A 16,003-nucleotide genomic window follows, 5' to 3' on the forward strand; every position below is an offset into this window, starting at 1 on the left:
ATGCCCTTTACTGCTGGTAGGTACACACTTTAGTTCCAAATAACTATAAATTATAATTAATATAGTTTATATTTCATCTTATTGTCAAAATAAATGGCTTGTAATATCAGATATTTTGTCACTGTTTCATATGAAACAGATTTAAATGTGAGGTTGGTGAATAGTGGCAGTCCTTGTGCTGGTAGAGTGGAGGTTCTTCATGATGGTCGGTGGGGAACAGTGTGTGATGATGACTGGGATCTGACAGATGTGCGGTGGTCTGTAGTGAGCTGGACTGTGGAGATGCTGTTGGTGTCGCTGGCTTTGGACATGGATCAGGACAGATCTGGATGAATGATGTGAGCTGTAATGGATCAGAGTCTACACTGAAGAACTGTGAATCAGGAGGATGGGGTATTCATAACTGTGGTCATGAAGAAGATGCTGGAGTCTTCTGCTTAGGTGAGCTTCTTAAAAAAATCCTGATACATGACTACAGTAATATTACATTTGTGCCACATGAAGAACATAATTATTCAAATAGTTTGAATAGATATAATATTTTTCTCCATTATTTTCAAATTTCTTTAGTTTTTGCTTTCAAAAATTCTACATTTAATAAGATGAGTAATCTTTACATCTGTAATATAAGAAGTTTCATCAAACAATAAGTTTTATAAAATACATTTAAATGTCATTTGTAATCAATGAGAGCAGTATAATGTATCACATATATGAATGTATGAACATCTATCGTTGTTCATTCAAAATCTTAGGTCACAAAGCTCCTAGACTTATTGCTGGTTCTCACTTGTGTTCTGGAAGAGTCGAGATGATACATGGAAAGACGTGGGGCACAGTGTGTGATGCTGCGTTTGATGATCAGGATGCAGAGGTTGTGTGTAGAGAGCTGAACTGTGGGGTTCCTGTACAGCGGCTGGGAGCAGATGCTTTTGGTGAAGGAGAGGGACACATGTGGACACAAGACATTCAGTGTAGAGGAAATGAGTCTCATATATACTTCTGTCCACAACTTTTTTCAAGCAAGAACAACTGTTCCCATGAGAATGATGTGGGAGTGATCTGCTCTGGTTGAGTTTACCTAACTTTCTCTTTTGATTTAATACATACAAATAAATAAAGAATTTAACTTCATAGAGTTTCTACCTACAGTCTTTTACTATTACGCTCTTCACATGAGCTAACTTTTTTCCTCATTAGGTTACACAGCGTTCAGACTGGTAAATGGTTCAGATTCCTGTTCTGGTCGAGTAGAAAGTCGGTATTTGACTGAGTGGAGAACAGTGTGTGATGGGTGCATGAATATGAGAGCTGCCAGTGTTGTCTGTAGACAGCTGAATTGTGGGATTGCTGTGTCTGTTGTGGGAGTGGACTGGTTTGGAGAGGGAACTGGTGAAATCTGGGCTGATGTGTTTGATTGTCAGGGTAATGAAACACAACTCTCACAATGTTCAATCTCTTCATGGAGTCGAGCTGAATACTCTCATAAACAAGATGTTGGAGTCATTTGTTCTAGTGAGTCAACTTCACTCTCTCAATAATATGATGAGAATAAGACTCACAAAGTACTTTATATAATATGATTTATATTGATAGTTGTTATACCACCTCAGATGTGTTGACTATAGTCTAAAATGTCAGATCTTTACAGATTCATCTCTGGCTTTTCATAATGGAACAGTGCTGTTGTCTGTAGAGAGAGAGTGTGGGGGTGAGGAGGGAGTCACCTGCCACGGTGAATATTAAAATGTTTTAAATTGCAAATTTAGTTGTTAATTATCATTATTTGTAATAACTGGTTGTCTTACTGTGTCTGAATTCAGATGAGAGGTGGATCAGGCTGGTGGGATCTGGTGGAGATTGTGCAGGGAGGCTGGAGGTTTTTCACAAAGGCTCATGGGGGACAGTGTGTGATGACTCCTGGGATATTAAAGATGCTCATGTGGTGTGCAGACAGCTGCGGTGTGGAGTGGCTCTCAGTGATCAGCCAGTACCAGCCTGGTTTGGTCCTGGTTCTGGACCCATATGGCTGGATGATGTGAACTGTGAGGGGAATGAGACGTCTCTGTGGAACTGCTCTTCACGGGTCTGGGGAGATCATGACTGTAACCACAAGGAGGATGTAGGAGTCGTGTGCTCAGGTAAACACTAACCTGCAGTAATGGAGTAAATGTTCTATGTGTTATGTCTATAACCCATACATTTGATCAGACACATCTAGTTTTAAGTGCATATCTAAATTTTAATAAAGAACCATTTAAACTTGTTGTGTATTAGCAGACTGTGAGTATTTCAATTGCTCCTTTTCAATCTAGAGTTTAAAGAGATCAGGTTAAGTGAAGGCTGTGAAGGGAATGTGGAGGATTTCTACAATGGATCCTGGGGTAATGTTTGCTGGAATCAGATGAACAGAGACACAGCGAGTCTGATCTGTCAAGAGCTCAACTGTGGAAGATCTGCCAGTGAACCCAGTCCTTCAGATAGACTGAGGTCTTGGAATTGGTTGGATGAACTTAAATGTAGATCACATGACTCCACTTTATGGCAGTGTCCATCTTCACCCTGGGGACAGAATAACTGTGATAAAGATGAAGTGGCCAAAGTTACCTGCTCTGGTAAGAAAACATTTACATAAATGTCTAGTAGTCATGTTTCTAAATAGTTTTGTATAGAAAGCATTAAAAAAGTAATATAAAATAACTGTGAAGGTGAAGTGGCCAAATTTGACTGCTCTGGTGAAAGAACATCTAATAACTGTAAAGTAGTCATGTTTATAAATATTTTTGAGATTCTAATTTATTTCAGAAAATACAAAATGCTTAAATGATTTGATGAATGTTATTTATATGCTCGTAAGTTTATGTGCAATGCGTGTTTGTTTTCTTCCTGACAATATATCTGTGTCGACTGAGAAATGGATTCATATCAACACGTTTTCTGTGATGTAACTTTAATTCAGTTTCAGGTTGTTTGTAATGATCAACATGTTTCTGAGTGTTCTGCTTCACTTTAACAGGGAGTCTCATCTCTGAAGAACAGTATTCTGGGTATGAAGATGTCGAAGATGACATCCTCTCAGGTTAGAAGACTGTGGATTGACAAACAGCTCATTTGATTTACAAATTTAGTATATACAGTATTTGTATCGTATAACACTACAATTCACAATACTAAACAGTTTAAGTGTCATGTTTTTATCTTTTTAGATAAAGAACATAATATTGAATATTATGATGATGTCATCAGTGGCGGTGACCCAAAAGGTCTGTGACTTAATTGACTGATCTCTCGTTTGTTAATTATTATTTTTTAATTGTCATGAACTTACTACCTACAAGACAACATTTACTGTTTTGTTGTCAACCATCTTCTGTGTTGATGTAGAAGAAATGGTGAAAAACGTCTCAGCAGAATACTATGATGATGTCATCACTGATGGATTAGACGCAGACAGTGAGACAGGTGCAGTTCTGTTATTCTGTTTTAGGATGAAATATTAAATCTGTCCATAAAGGAAAATTTACTTTGTGAGTATGATGACGTGTCTTATTTCACATTTGTAGAAAACACTGTTGAGAATTATGATGATGTCATCACCACAGGACAGAACTCTGATCTTGAAATAGGTGGCTTTACATTATTCGTAGCCTGTTTTTTTGACAAAGATCGTAGTAGTATTCTCAATAATACTTAGAAAAATGCAGGTTATTTGGTAGTTTGTCATTCTGATGGTTTTTGTTTATCTGTTATGTGCAGACACACTAGAGAATTATGATGACGTCATTAACGGACAGAACTTTCAAGATCAAATAGGTGAGTCAAATTTGACTGCTCTGGTGAGAGAACATTTAAATAACTGTAAAGTAGTCATGTTTTTAAATATTTTTGAGAGTCTAATTTATTTCAGAAAATACAAAAAGCTAAAATGATTTGTTGAATGTTATTTCTATAATTTCCTGTTCAATGTTTAATTGTATCATGTTACAGTCAGAGAAGAGGTGGTTCATGATGTTCCCCGGAGTCTTCTGACATGTTCTACCTCACCATCACCTCACCAGAGACAATGTTCAAGTATGTTTACATAAAAATCTATAAAATGTTACTATAAAACACATCTTTTTTTCATTCATCACATTTGATGATTATTTTTGTTGGCTATTTGTATTTCACATTTAATTCAGAGTAAATGCTGTGTGATGTGTGTGATGTAGGTCATGTTCCTCTCAGACTGAGTGGAGGTAAAGGCAGGTGTTCTGGGAGGCTGGAGGTGTATCATAACTCTGAGTGGGGTTCAGTCTGTGATGATCTGTGGGACATCAGAGATGCTCAGGTGGTCTGCAGGCAGCTGGGTTGTGGAGCAGCATTGAGTGCTGATGGGAATGAAGCGTTTGGTGCTGGTGAAGGTGTTGTGTGGCTGAACAGAGTCGAGTGCAGAGGGACTGAGATTCACCTGTGGGACTGTCCTCACGTCCTGAAAAAACACACTGACTGCTCACACAAAGAACATGTTGAACTCATCTGTGCAGGTGAGAACAAAACACTGAGTGACATATTGGTTATAATTTCAGCAGTTCCTTAAATGTCTTTTTGTTTTACCAAGTACAGATTTGTCTGCGTTCACAACTCCAGCCACAACAACAACAACAACAACAACAACTCTATCTCAGACTAACAAGAGCCCAGTGACTTCTCAAACTCCTCCATCAGAGTCTCTCTTCATTCTTCCAGTGGTTGTGATTGTTCTGGGAGTTTTGCTCTTACTGCTCTTAGTTCCGCTGCTGATACTGATTCAACACAACAGAGTGATGAGGAGAGGTACACACATCCACAGATAATATACAAGTACAGGGGTGCATTCCAGAAAGCTGGTTATGTGACATACCCGGGTAAGTTTAATGGTTAGTTAGCAGGTAACCCCAGCTTTCAGTTCCAAAAGTGGAGATCACTTTCAGGAGATGTAAGTAACCATAGCAACTTACTCTCTGACGATAAACTGCTATGGAGCAGGTTATGTTCCAGGGTAAGTTCGTTTTAAGGAAATGTTACTAAGCTTTAGGGGTTTCTGCGCATGTGTGCGCTTTTGATGAGTGTAAAGTGACCGTGGAACCACAGATTACGTATAATATATAATAATTTTACAGCAATAATACAATTACATTTCCAATATCAACCATCACATTTTCTTATTAACTTTATTATTAACCTTTTAAAATGAAATAATCTTTTAATAAATTATTGTTAGCTGTTATTGGGCAATATTGGGCAATATTTGATGCATTGGGTCAAAGATAGTTGTGGCCTAATGGTTAGAGAGCCAGATTTAAAACTCAAAGGTTGCAGGTTCAATTTCCAGCCTGGCAGTTTTCCAAAGTTTTATTTATGGCAAATTTTTCACATATTTAAATTCTTAATAGAACTTAAATCTATTTACATAAGAAATGCATTAAAGAACTTAGATTTAAGGTTTTCAAACGGACTGTATTTCTTAAAAATGTCTTTCTGATCCTCAGCCTCCTCCTACAGTTAAGCATTGAAAGGCTTTTCTCCAGATTACAATGAGTCTTTCAGGATAGGCCGTTTCCACCTCTTTTAACATTTGTAAAGCCACGGCCTTTTAGCAAACAAAGTCAAAAGAAACAAACAAAAAACATAATGTATGTGTATTTGAAAGGGATATATAAAGGCTACATGATTATTATGTTTATATGACTGGGCCTATCATCTTAAACCTCTACCTCTGTCACAGCAGACTTTCGTCCTCTGCTGCAAATTAATGATCATACATTGTGATTATGTAGTAGTTTCTAGAATTAAAAGAGTCTCCATTAATATGACTACATCAGCAATGCAAAGTCAGTTTTCAGAAAACCAAATAAAGGCTGATTCTTACATAAAGAGAAGGAACAAAAAAGAGGTTTAATACTGCCTTACAAATTACCAATGTGATCAAATACATTGAACAACACAGTTTTGGTAAAAAAAACATGGTAAACACGAGTTACAAACATCTCAACAAATCTACAGTTTACCTAACAAAGATAGCCATGATGAGTATATATTTTAAATCTTATAGTATAAAAATATGTATATTCCATTCCATTCCATTTTCTACCGCTTATCCGAACTACCTCGGGTCACGGGGAGCCTGTGCCTATCTCAGGAGTCATCGGGCATCAAGGCAGGATACACCCTGGATGGAGTGCCAACCCATCGCAGGGCACACACACGCACTCATTCACTCACGCACTCACACCCTACGGACAATTTTTTCCAGAGATGCCAATCAATCTACCATGCATGTCTTTGGACCAGGGGAGGAAACCGGAGTACCCGGAGGAAACCCCCGAGGCACGGGGAGAACATGCAAACTCCACACACACACAAGTAAAATATGTATATATTTAATTAAATAATTAATTTATAGCGTTTATAGTTTTATAAACATATAACCTTAACAATTTAATTTTATGATTTTTTTCTCGCACTTTATACTCTTATTAAAGATTAAAGATTAAAGTCTTCTGTGAAGAAAAACTCAGATTATTGTTGTTTTACATTCAAAAACTTTAAGCTTCCCAGCCGTTTCCATGGTGACTCGTGAAATCTCTCATCCATTTACACTGTCTTTAAGTTGTTTCTGTGAGCAACATTAACTCTGGGTATCTGTTGGGAGGTTGATTAGGTGTTATGGTACAGACATACCCAGAGTAAGCAAGGTTTGGGTTAATCAACGGAGAGTTCAGGGTTTAGCTGCTTTCTGGAATACACCCCTGATCTGACATATTGAACTACCTCAGACATGAACATCAATCTTACTAGAGTCTTATTCAGTGTGTCATGAGTCATGTGTTGTGAACTGACAGAAGGTTTGTGTGTTTACACTCACAGCTCTCTCTAAGAGGAGACACTGGACTCAGACTGAAGCAGTTTATGAAGAAATTGAGCCCAGACACAAAAACAGACACAAACACTTTAGTCAGAGAGGTGAGTCTTTATGTTTATGTGTTGAAGGTTAGATGTGTACATATTTTAATTGTTTTTTCTATTAATAAAACAAATCATATGTTTTATTATTAAAACTAGTGTGTCTTGTTATTGTCATGATTGTGAAGTGTGTTATTCAGTGTATATTTTGGGTTGTTTGTGTGTGTGTTTAGTTGAATGTTTAGTTTAGAGTCTGTCAGACAGCTGATGTTAGTTTATTATAAGTCCTGTTAAACCTCCTGCTTCAAACCACAGAATTCCTCTCACAAAACCACAGAGCTGCAGGTGCATGTTTACATGTGTGTGTGTGTGTGTGGGGGGGGGGGGGGGGTTGTGTGTCATCCTGTGTTTATTTTCGGAGGCTAAGGTGGAGGGGTTTATATGCTTGTAAGTGTATGTGCAATTTGCGTTTGTTTTCTTCCTGCCAATATTTCTAAGTCGACTGAGAAATGGATTTATATTTAAGACGTTTTCTGTGATTTAAAGTTAATTTAGGTTCAGGTTGTTTGTAATGATCAACATGTTTATGAGTGTTCTGCTTCACTTTAACAGGGAGTCTCATCTCTGAAGAACAGTATTCTGGGTATGAAGATGTCGAAGATGACTTCTTCTCAGGTTAGAAGACTGTGGATTGACAAACAGCTCATTTGATTTACAAATTTAGTATATACAGTATAAGTATCATATAACAACACTACAATTCACAATACTAAACAGTTTAAGTGTCATGTTTTTATCTTTTTAGATAAAAAATATAATATTGAATATTATGATGATGTCATCAGTGGCGGTGACCCAAAAGGTCTGTGTCTTAATTGACTGATCTCTTGTTTGTTTTTTTTTTTGTTTTTTTTTGTCATGAATTTATTACCTACAAGACAACATTAACTGTTTTGTTGTCAACCATGTTCTGTGTTGGTGTAGAAGAGATGGTGAAAAAAGTCCCAGCAGAATACTATGATGATGTCATCACTGATGGATTAAAAGCAGACAGTGAGACAGGTGCAGTTCTGTTATTCTGTATAAGAATTAAATAGATTATATCTGTCCATAAAGGAAAATTTACTTTGTGAGTATGATGACGTGTCTTATTTCACGTTTGTAGAAAACACTGTTGAGAATTATGATGATGTCATCAACACAGGACAGAACTCTGATCTTGAAAAAGGTGGTTTTACATTATTTGTAGACTGTTTATTTGACAAAGATCATAGCAGTGATTCTCAATAATACTGAGAAAATGCAGGTTATTTGGCAGTTTGTCATTCTGATGGTTTTTGTTTATCTGTTATGTGCAGACACACTAGAGAATTATGATGACGTCATTAACGGACAGAACTTTCAAGATCTAATAGGTGAGTTACACAGACACACAACAGACAGTTTATCAAGTGTTCTCAATTACACTCAGAAAGGAAGATGTGTCCATGACACGTAATAAAATGACACATACATAGTATATAATAAAATTACATTACGAAAGACAATGTAGTTCTATAAAGTATATTTTCCATGTCATGTGATTTTTTCATCAGGAGTCCACGAGGAGTATGATGATGTGAAGAATGACAGAGAAGATGTGACAAACATGTTAGGTAGGTTTTAATTTCAGTAAAATATGTATATTCTAAGTTACATCTTTATAATGTCCATTGAAAGACACTTAAAATTGGGTTTACATCTTTGTGCAATTAACATAAAAAATGTGAATGTACTTTTTACACAACAGACTATGATGATGTGGGGGAGGAGTCACACAATGTGGGACAGGCTGTATAACTCAATGACCAAACACACTGTCTCATGCCATACAATCACATTACAGGCAGCTTCAGGAGTTAAAGTGATCGAATTTTATAACTTAAACTACAGTGCCTTATTTTTTCATGATATTTCAAACAGTTTTGTATTGATAATCACATGTTTTGTAAATGTAGGGAAAAATTGTCTTTAGTATTTTACCTTTCATTTTATTAATAATGCTGTTTTGGACAAGAGCATAAATTAATGTTGATATAGTTTCCTATTGTACAGAATCATGCCTTTAGTTTTTATCAAATAAACTAATGCTTCAACACTGTACTGCTACACGAGCATGTGCTGCTTCTGTGGACTGTGTGAATACTTTAACCTGTTAACATGAGCGCTGAGAAAAACTATCATCTCACATATAGACATTTCTGTTACTTGTATTGTAGAGTCTTCTGCCTCTGAGTTTTGTCTTTCAAGAATTCTTACAAAGACGAGCACAATAAAACATACATCAGCCTTTGGCCAAAAATGTAAAGAGTAAAGAGTATGTGCTTGATATAATGGCTTTTCTTTAAATAAATATATACCTTCAAAAACTAATCTACTGGATGTGATCATGTAAATTGTACATTTGTTCTTTCCTCATCTCTCTTTATCCCGTCAGCTTCTTCTTTATCCTCTCATGATCTTTAGATACAATGACTAAAGATCATTGAAATAATGAAATAGGTCGATTGGGGTACGATGTGTCAGTGGTTAATATTTGTCTGGGGGTTAAACTGAAACTCGGGACGGTTCCAACACGTTTTATATTTCCTTCAGTTTCTCAGAGACTGTTTTTAGTGGAAAGACATTTCTTATGTTAAACTCACATCTGTCAGCTACTCACCAACACTGCTGTAACATTCGTGTTTATGATAATAAACAAACAATCTATACTTAAACAGACAAAGTCAAATACTGCAACTGACCCAATAACGGGACGGTTGCAAAGTACTTAAAATGTAATAAAACATTTTCTATAACATAAGTTTGCAGTTTCTTTACTTTATTCGAGAACAAACAGAGTCTTTAAAATGATAAACTTTCAAAAAGTTTTAAATAAGAAAACAATAATTTGCCGCATTTTTCCAAAATTGTTTAGAGGAAATTATGGCTTATTCATTGATCTTAACAAGTAATTGTTTAGAGCAAAAGTCTACATTACACTTAAGACAGTGAAGATTCTTCATGTAGTCACATGACAACATTAACTGAGGTTTGATTGACAGTTCTATAACTGCCATCTAGCGGAAACATAAAACATTACAATACTGAATGAGCATATACTGTGAATGCTGCTTCAAATAATATATGTAATGGGGTAAAAGATATAGGGACTACAAATGAGATGAACTACAAATCCCACAGGTCAGATTATTATAAAAGGAAGTCCAATTTTAGGGACTTCGTCTTTGAAGCACCATGTGGTGTGGGTACTTAAGGCTGTGTAAGAGCTGATGATAAAATCATCGATTAACAGAACTGAATTGGTGAGTGCCCCATCAGAAAATGTTGTTTGTTGCTTCAAAGAATAAAGCAGACCTATTTTAGAGCATCAATGGTAATTTTAGTCCAATCCTTTTTGCTATTGCGAGTTTGCTTGGTTTTAATATTTATATCTGCCTCTTGTTTTAGTGCCTGTTTGGATCAGCATACTTTGGGTGCCTCAGAGATTTAAGCATGTAAATGCAGGTATTAATCCGTACTAAATTCGTGGATTAAGTTTAAACGTTTGATAGTTTAATTTGTTTTATACTTGATTGTAAATGCTTTTAATTATAGTAACTTTTTATATGGCAATTATACATTGTGTTTCTTCTTTTGCAGAGAATGCATGATTGCCGTTTACTTTTACTTTTCTTGTTTTCTTTACCAGAAATTATGATGGCTTAATGGTTATCTTGGTATGATCCAAATGTTAAACCGGGTCCTTTATGGCAACGTGATTTGAGTTATTTTTGTATCTTTACTTTCTTACTTTGTTTGTTTGACCCACGAACTGTGGGGTTCTCGCTTGTGTATGCCATGTGAATTACTCCGCCAAGGTGAAGGTATATAGGTGTTGTGATTTTGATTTTGGGTGATTACCGTTGTCTGGAATTTGAAGTGAACCTTTGCTTTCTCTTGTGATGTAGTGTGAGTGTGCACTTATTGGTGGAGTATTCTCTATGTGATATAACTGGTGGGCCCCATGCTCTGTGGGTGTTCAAAAGTGTCTTGTTGTTTTTGTTTAACTCAGTTTCTTTGCCCATTACATTTATCCTTGAGTTATTCTTATTATTGTTGAATAAATACATTTGTGCAGAGAAACAGACTGTGGTTTGTGCTTTGTTGAGTACTCCTCATCCCTATAGATGTTGGGGTTACATATATATTTTCTGTAGACATGATTGATTAACTGATTGATTTAATATAGAAGTGCTTTTTTAGTAATGCAAGATATTTTATTTTATTGATTTTATTACAGATATTGTTGATTTTGTTTTATGCTTTATTTTTTTATATTACTAATCATTTAAAATGATTAAAATAAAAATAGAAATATCCATTTACTATGTTATTCTTAAATGTTTAATATTTCATTCACATTTATGAAAGGCACAGTATTGGTATATCTGAGTGTGTGAGAGTGTGTGAAGTGATCATATAGTTTTCCTGCACACGACAGGATTTGATGTTGAATAGATACTGGAGGGTTTGATTACTATAATTTATTTGGTTTTATCTTCAATCTTGCAGGTGTTTGTCTCCGCTGTACATGGAGGGAGGAGTCTCGTACATCAGCGCTGACGTTCTGCTGATATATATGGAGAAAATCACAAATATCTCTTCTGATTTGTCACTCAAGTTGTTTGATGATTTCCTTTGTTAATTCTAATAAGGTAACAGAGAGTGTGATTGGTCTCTCTCTCTCTCTCTCTCTCTCTCTCTCTCTCTCTCTCTCTCTCTCTCTCTCTCTCTCTCTCTCTCTCTCTCTCTCTCTCTCTCTCTCTCTCTCTCTCTCTCTCTCTCTCTCTCTCTCTCTCTCTCTCTCTCTCTCTCTCTCTCTCTCTCTCTCTCTCTCTCTCTCTCTCTCTCTCTCTCTCTCTCTCTCTCTCTCTCTCTCTCTCTCTCTCTCTCTCTCTCTCTCTCTCTCTCTCTCTCTCTCTCTCTCTCTCTCTCTCTCTCTCTCTCTCTCTCTCTCTCTCTCTCTCTCTCTCTCTCTCTCTCTCTCTCTCTCTCTCTCTCTCTCTCTCTCTCTCTCTCTCTCTCTCTCTCTCTCTCTCTCTCTCTCTCTCTCTCTCTCTCTCTCTCTCTCTCTCTCTCTCTCTCTCTCTCTCTCTCTCTCTCTCTCTCTCTCTCTCTCTCTCTCTCTCTCTCTCTCTCTCTCTCTCTCTCTCTCTCTCTCTCTCTCTGTAGAGGGGTTGTAATGATCCAGTGTGTTCAGACTATGAGGGAACAGTGGAGAACTTTACACAGACTTCTCATTATTCTCAATCAGACTGTGTGTACAGTAGAGGATTATGGAGATCTGTCTCACACTCATTTTATTTTCCTCTGTAGTAATGACCATCACTGCTGGTAAGTACACAGTTGGGGTCAAAAGAGATATTGGGGATTCAAATGAAATGTTAATTGTTGTTATCAATACTCGTTTTATACTGTATATTCATACATGAGTTTCTCATATCTGTTTTTCTCTGTCTCTGTTTCACATGTATCAGATGTGAATGTGAGGTTGGTGAATGGTGACAGTTCTTGTGCTGGTAGAGTGGAGGTTCTTCTTGGTGGTCATTGGGGAACAGTGTGTGACTATGGTCAATGGGATCTGACAGATGCTAAAGTGGTGTGTAGAGAGCTGGGCTGTGGAGATGCTGTTGATGTTGCTCGCTTTGGACAAGGATCAGAACCAATAAAAATGGCTTATGTGCAGTGTAGTGGCTCAGAGTCCACACTGAAGAACTGCAAATTTCTGAACGGGGCTATTCAGTACTGTTCTCATGCTGATGATGTTGGAGTCACCTGCTCAGGTGAGCTTCTCAAAATAATTCCCGTTTATACATGACTAATAACAAAACATTCTGTCATGTGATGTACAAACGAAAAAGGATTGAATGGTTATGATCATTATATTCCAGTTTAGATTTCTGTGTTTAGGATTCAAAGTGCAAAATTTTACCTGATAAATATAAAACGCATCTCACAGTGGGTAGTACAGCAAAAAGATCCCGAGATTGAGCTCTTGCTGAGTCAGGAGGCTTTTCGGTGTGAAGTTTGCATGTCATCCCGGTGTCAGTGTGGGTCTCTCATGGGTACTCTAGTTTCCTCCCAAAGTACTTAAACATGCAAGTCTAATATGCAAGTAAATTGGAGATGCCAAATTGTCTTTCTCACACTTGTTTGTAAAACAAATTGTGTAGATTAATCAGTTATCGCTATGAATATGGCCATAGATACTGAAATGGCGGGTAAAATAATTATAATTAAATCAACACAATAATGTGCAGTCAAAGTATTATCCAATATCGTATATTATGATATCAGAGTGACATTAATATAACACATTAAGATACATTTGAAATTTATGTTTAATCTATTAATGTAATAAATAAAAAAAAGACTTGCTGTTGGGCCCGTCGTCTGTAATTAAACAAAATTATGATGATAATATAGGGAATTAAAAACAATTATGTGTTTTCTTTTTCATTTTAAGCTATATCTATATTTTTAAAAGATCAACTTCCCTGTCTCAGTTGTGTGAAACTAGGTTCTCTGTGAGAAGATGTGTTTCATTGTGTGATCTTGTTTTCTGTGTTGTTCTTTCTGTCTATATAAACAAACAGGTGTCACACAATATGTTAGGTCAAGCCTAGTTGCTGGTTCTCATTTGTGCTCTGGAAGAGTAGAGATGTATTATGGAGGAAGATGGGGCACGGTGTGTGATGCTGCGTTTGATGATCAGGATGCAGAGGTTGTGTGTAGAGAGCTGAACTGTGGGGTTGCTGTACAGCGGCTGGGAGCAGATGCTTTTGGTGAAGGAGAGGGACACGTGTGGACACAAGACATTCAATGTAGAGGAAATGAGTTGTCCATTCTACACTGTTCATCAACACCTTCACATTATGATAACTCCAACCACGATAATGACGTGGGACTGATATGTTCGGGTAAAAATTTAATGTGACAATACCAACTATTATTAAATGTTTTTTGATAAATTTCAGACCTGAGATCATTGAATATTAAACAAAGTTAAGTCTGGAGAAGTGCTCAAATTATTAATGTCCCTAAAACAATCTGTTTTATCTTTTGTCAAGGTTACACTGACTTCAGACTAGTGAACGGCTCTGATTTCTGTTCTGGTCGAGTAGAAAGTCGGTATTTGACTGAGTGGAGAACAGTGTGTGATGGGTGCATGAATATGAGAGCTGCCAGTGTTGTCTGTAGACAGCTGAATTGTGGGATTGCTGTGTCTGTTGTGGGAGTGGACTGGTTTGAAAAGGGATCTGGTGAAATCTGGGCTGATGTGTTTGATTGTCAGGGGAATGAAACACAACTCTCACAATGTTCAATCTCTTCATGGAGTCGAGCTGAATAGTCTCATAAACAAGATGTTGGAGTCATTTGTTCTAGTGAGTCAACTTCACTCTCTCAATAACATGATGAGAATGTAAAACTTATTTTGGTAAAATGTGAGATCTTCTCTTCAGATTCCTCTCTCTCTCTTCATGATGGTGGTGTGAGGTTGTCTGGAGAGAGAGAGTGTGAGGGGGAGCTGGAAGTTTACATTGATCAGGTCTGGAGGAGAGTTCTGCTGGACTCATGGAGTGTCACTGAATCCTCTGTGGTCTGCAGACAGCTGGGCTGTGGCTCTGTGCTGAACTTCTCTGGGTCCTCTTCATCCAGTGCTGAACACAGTCATGAGTGTGTGATGGGCTTCAAGTGATCTGGGACTGAACATCATCTGAGGAACTGCAGCAGCTCTACTCAAACTCTCAACTGCAGCTCCACACAACATCTGTCAATCACCTGCCTTGGTCAGAATAACAATATCTAATTGTATTTTAATTCTAAATCAATTAGCTTGTGTATAATAACTGTTTCTCTCTATATGTGATATCAGGTGAGAGGTCGATCAGGTTGGTGGGATCTGGTGGAGATTGTGCAGGGAGGCTGGAGGTTTTTCACAAAGGCTCATGGGGGACAGTGTGTGATGACTCCTGGGATATTAAAGATGCTCATGTGGTGTGCAGACAGCTGCAGTGTGGAGTGGCTCTCAGTGATCAGCCAGTACCAGCCTGGTTTGGTCCTGGTTCTGGACCCATATGGCTGGATGATGTGAACTGTGAGGGGAATGAGACGTCTCTGTGGAACTGCTCTTCACGGGTCTGGGGAGATCATGACTGTAAACACAAGGAGGATGTAGGAGTCGTGTGCTCAGGTAAACACTATCCTGCAGTGATGGAGTAAATGTTGTATGTGTTACATTTGCAAATATAAGATATGCTTTTAAAGTATTTGTATGACCCATATCGATCAGACACATCTAGTTTTACGTACATACGTAAATGTTGATTAAGAACCATTTAAACTTGTTGTGTATTAGCAGACTGTGAGTATTTCAATTGCTCATTTTCAATCTAGAGTTTAAAGAGATCAGGTTAAGTGAAGGCTGTAAAGGGAATGTGGAGGTTTTCTACAATGGATCCTGGGGTAATGTTTGCTACAATCAGATGGACAGAAACACAGCGAGTCTGATCTGTCAAGAACTGAACTGTGGAAGATCTGCCAGTGAACCCAGTTCTTCAGATGGACTGAGGTCTCAGAATTGGCTGGACTATTTCAAATTTAGATCACATGACACCACTTTATGGCAGTGTCCATCTAAAGCATGGGCAAAGAATAATTGTGAAGGCGAAGCAGCCAAATTTGACTGCTCTGGTGAGAGAACATTTAAATAACTGTAAAGTAGTCATGTTTATAAATATTTTTGAGAGTCTCATTTATTTCAGATAATACAAAAAGCTTATATGATTTGATGAATGTTATTTCTATAATTTCCTGTTCAATGTTTAATTGTATCATGTTACAGTCAGAGAAGAGGTGGTTCATGATGTTCCCCGGAGTCGTCTGACATGTTCTACCTCACCATCACCTCACCAGAGACAATGTTCAAGTATGTTTACATAAAAATCTATAAAATATTACAATAAACAAGTATTGTTTCATTCATTACATTTGATGA

General features: G+C 37.2%; 2 protein-coding genes across 2 annotated transcripts in view; both read left to right on the forward strand.

Moving 5' to 3' along the window:
• LOC130421232 (deleted in malignant brain tumors 1 protein-like) lies at positions 1–14,980 on the forward strand. The gene is given in 28 exon segments (XM_056749015.1): positions 1–16; positions 140–247; positions 250–441; positions 756–974; positions 1,201–1,425; positions 1,818–2,141; positions 2,316–2,615; positions 3,017–3,079; positions 3,207–3,263; positions 3,385–3,462; positions 3,757–3,813; positions 3,988–4,071; positions 4,212–4,526; positions 4,606–4,815; positions 6,889–6,984; positions 7,537–7,599; positions 7,730–7,786; positions 7,909–7,986; positions 8,090–8,152; positions 8,283–8,339; positions 8,520–8,579; positions 8,714–8,757; positions 12,276–12,339; positions 12,483–12,788; positions 13,602–13,925; positions 14,076–14,390; positions 14,469–14,795; positions 14,882–14,980. Coding segments are annotated over 26 exon segments (3,741 nt in total). The 3' UTR covers positions 14,357–14,390; positions 14,469–14,795; positions 14,882–14,980.
• Positions 14,490–16,003, forward strand: part of LOC130421233 (antigen WC1.1-like) — a 15,531-nt gene continuing 14,017 nt past the window's right edge. The window contains 5 exon segments of the mRNA XM_056749016.1: positions 14,490–14,497; positions 14,614–14,684; positions 14,882–15,199; positions 15,403–15,699; positions 15,851–15,934. Of these exon segments, the coding sequence (XP_056604994.1) occupies positions 14,490–14,497; positions 14,614–14,684; positions 14,882–15,199; positions 15,403–15,699; positions 15,851–15,934 (778 nt within the window).

This window comes from Triplophysa dalaica, chromosome 5 (assembly GCF_015846415.1).
Source record: "Triplophysa dalaica isolate WHDGS20190420 chromosome 5, ASM1584641v1, whole genome shotgun sequence".
NCBI classification, from domain to species: Eukaryota; Metazoa; Chordata; class Actinopteri; order Cypriniformes; family Nemacheilidae; genus Triplophysa; species Triplophysa dalaica.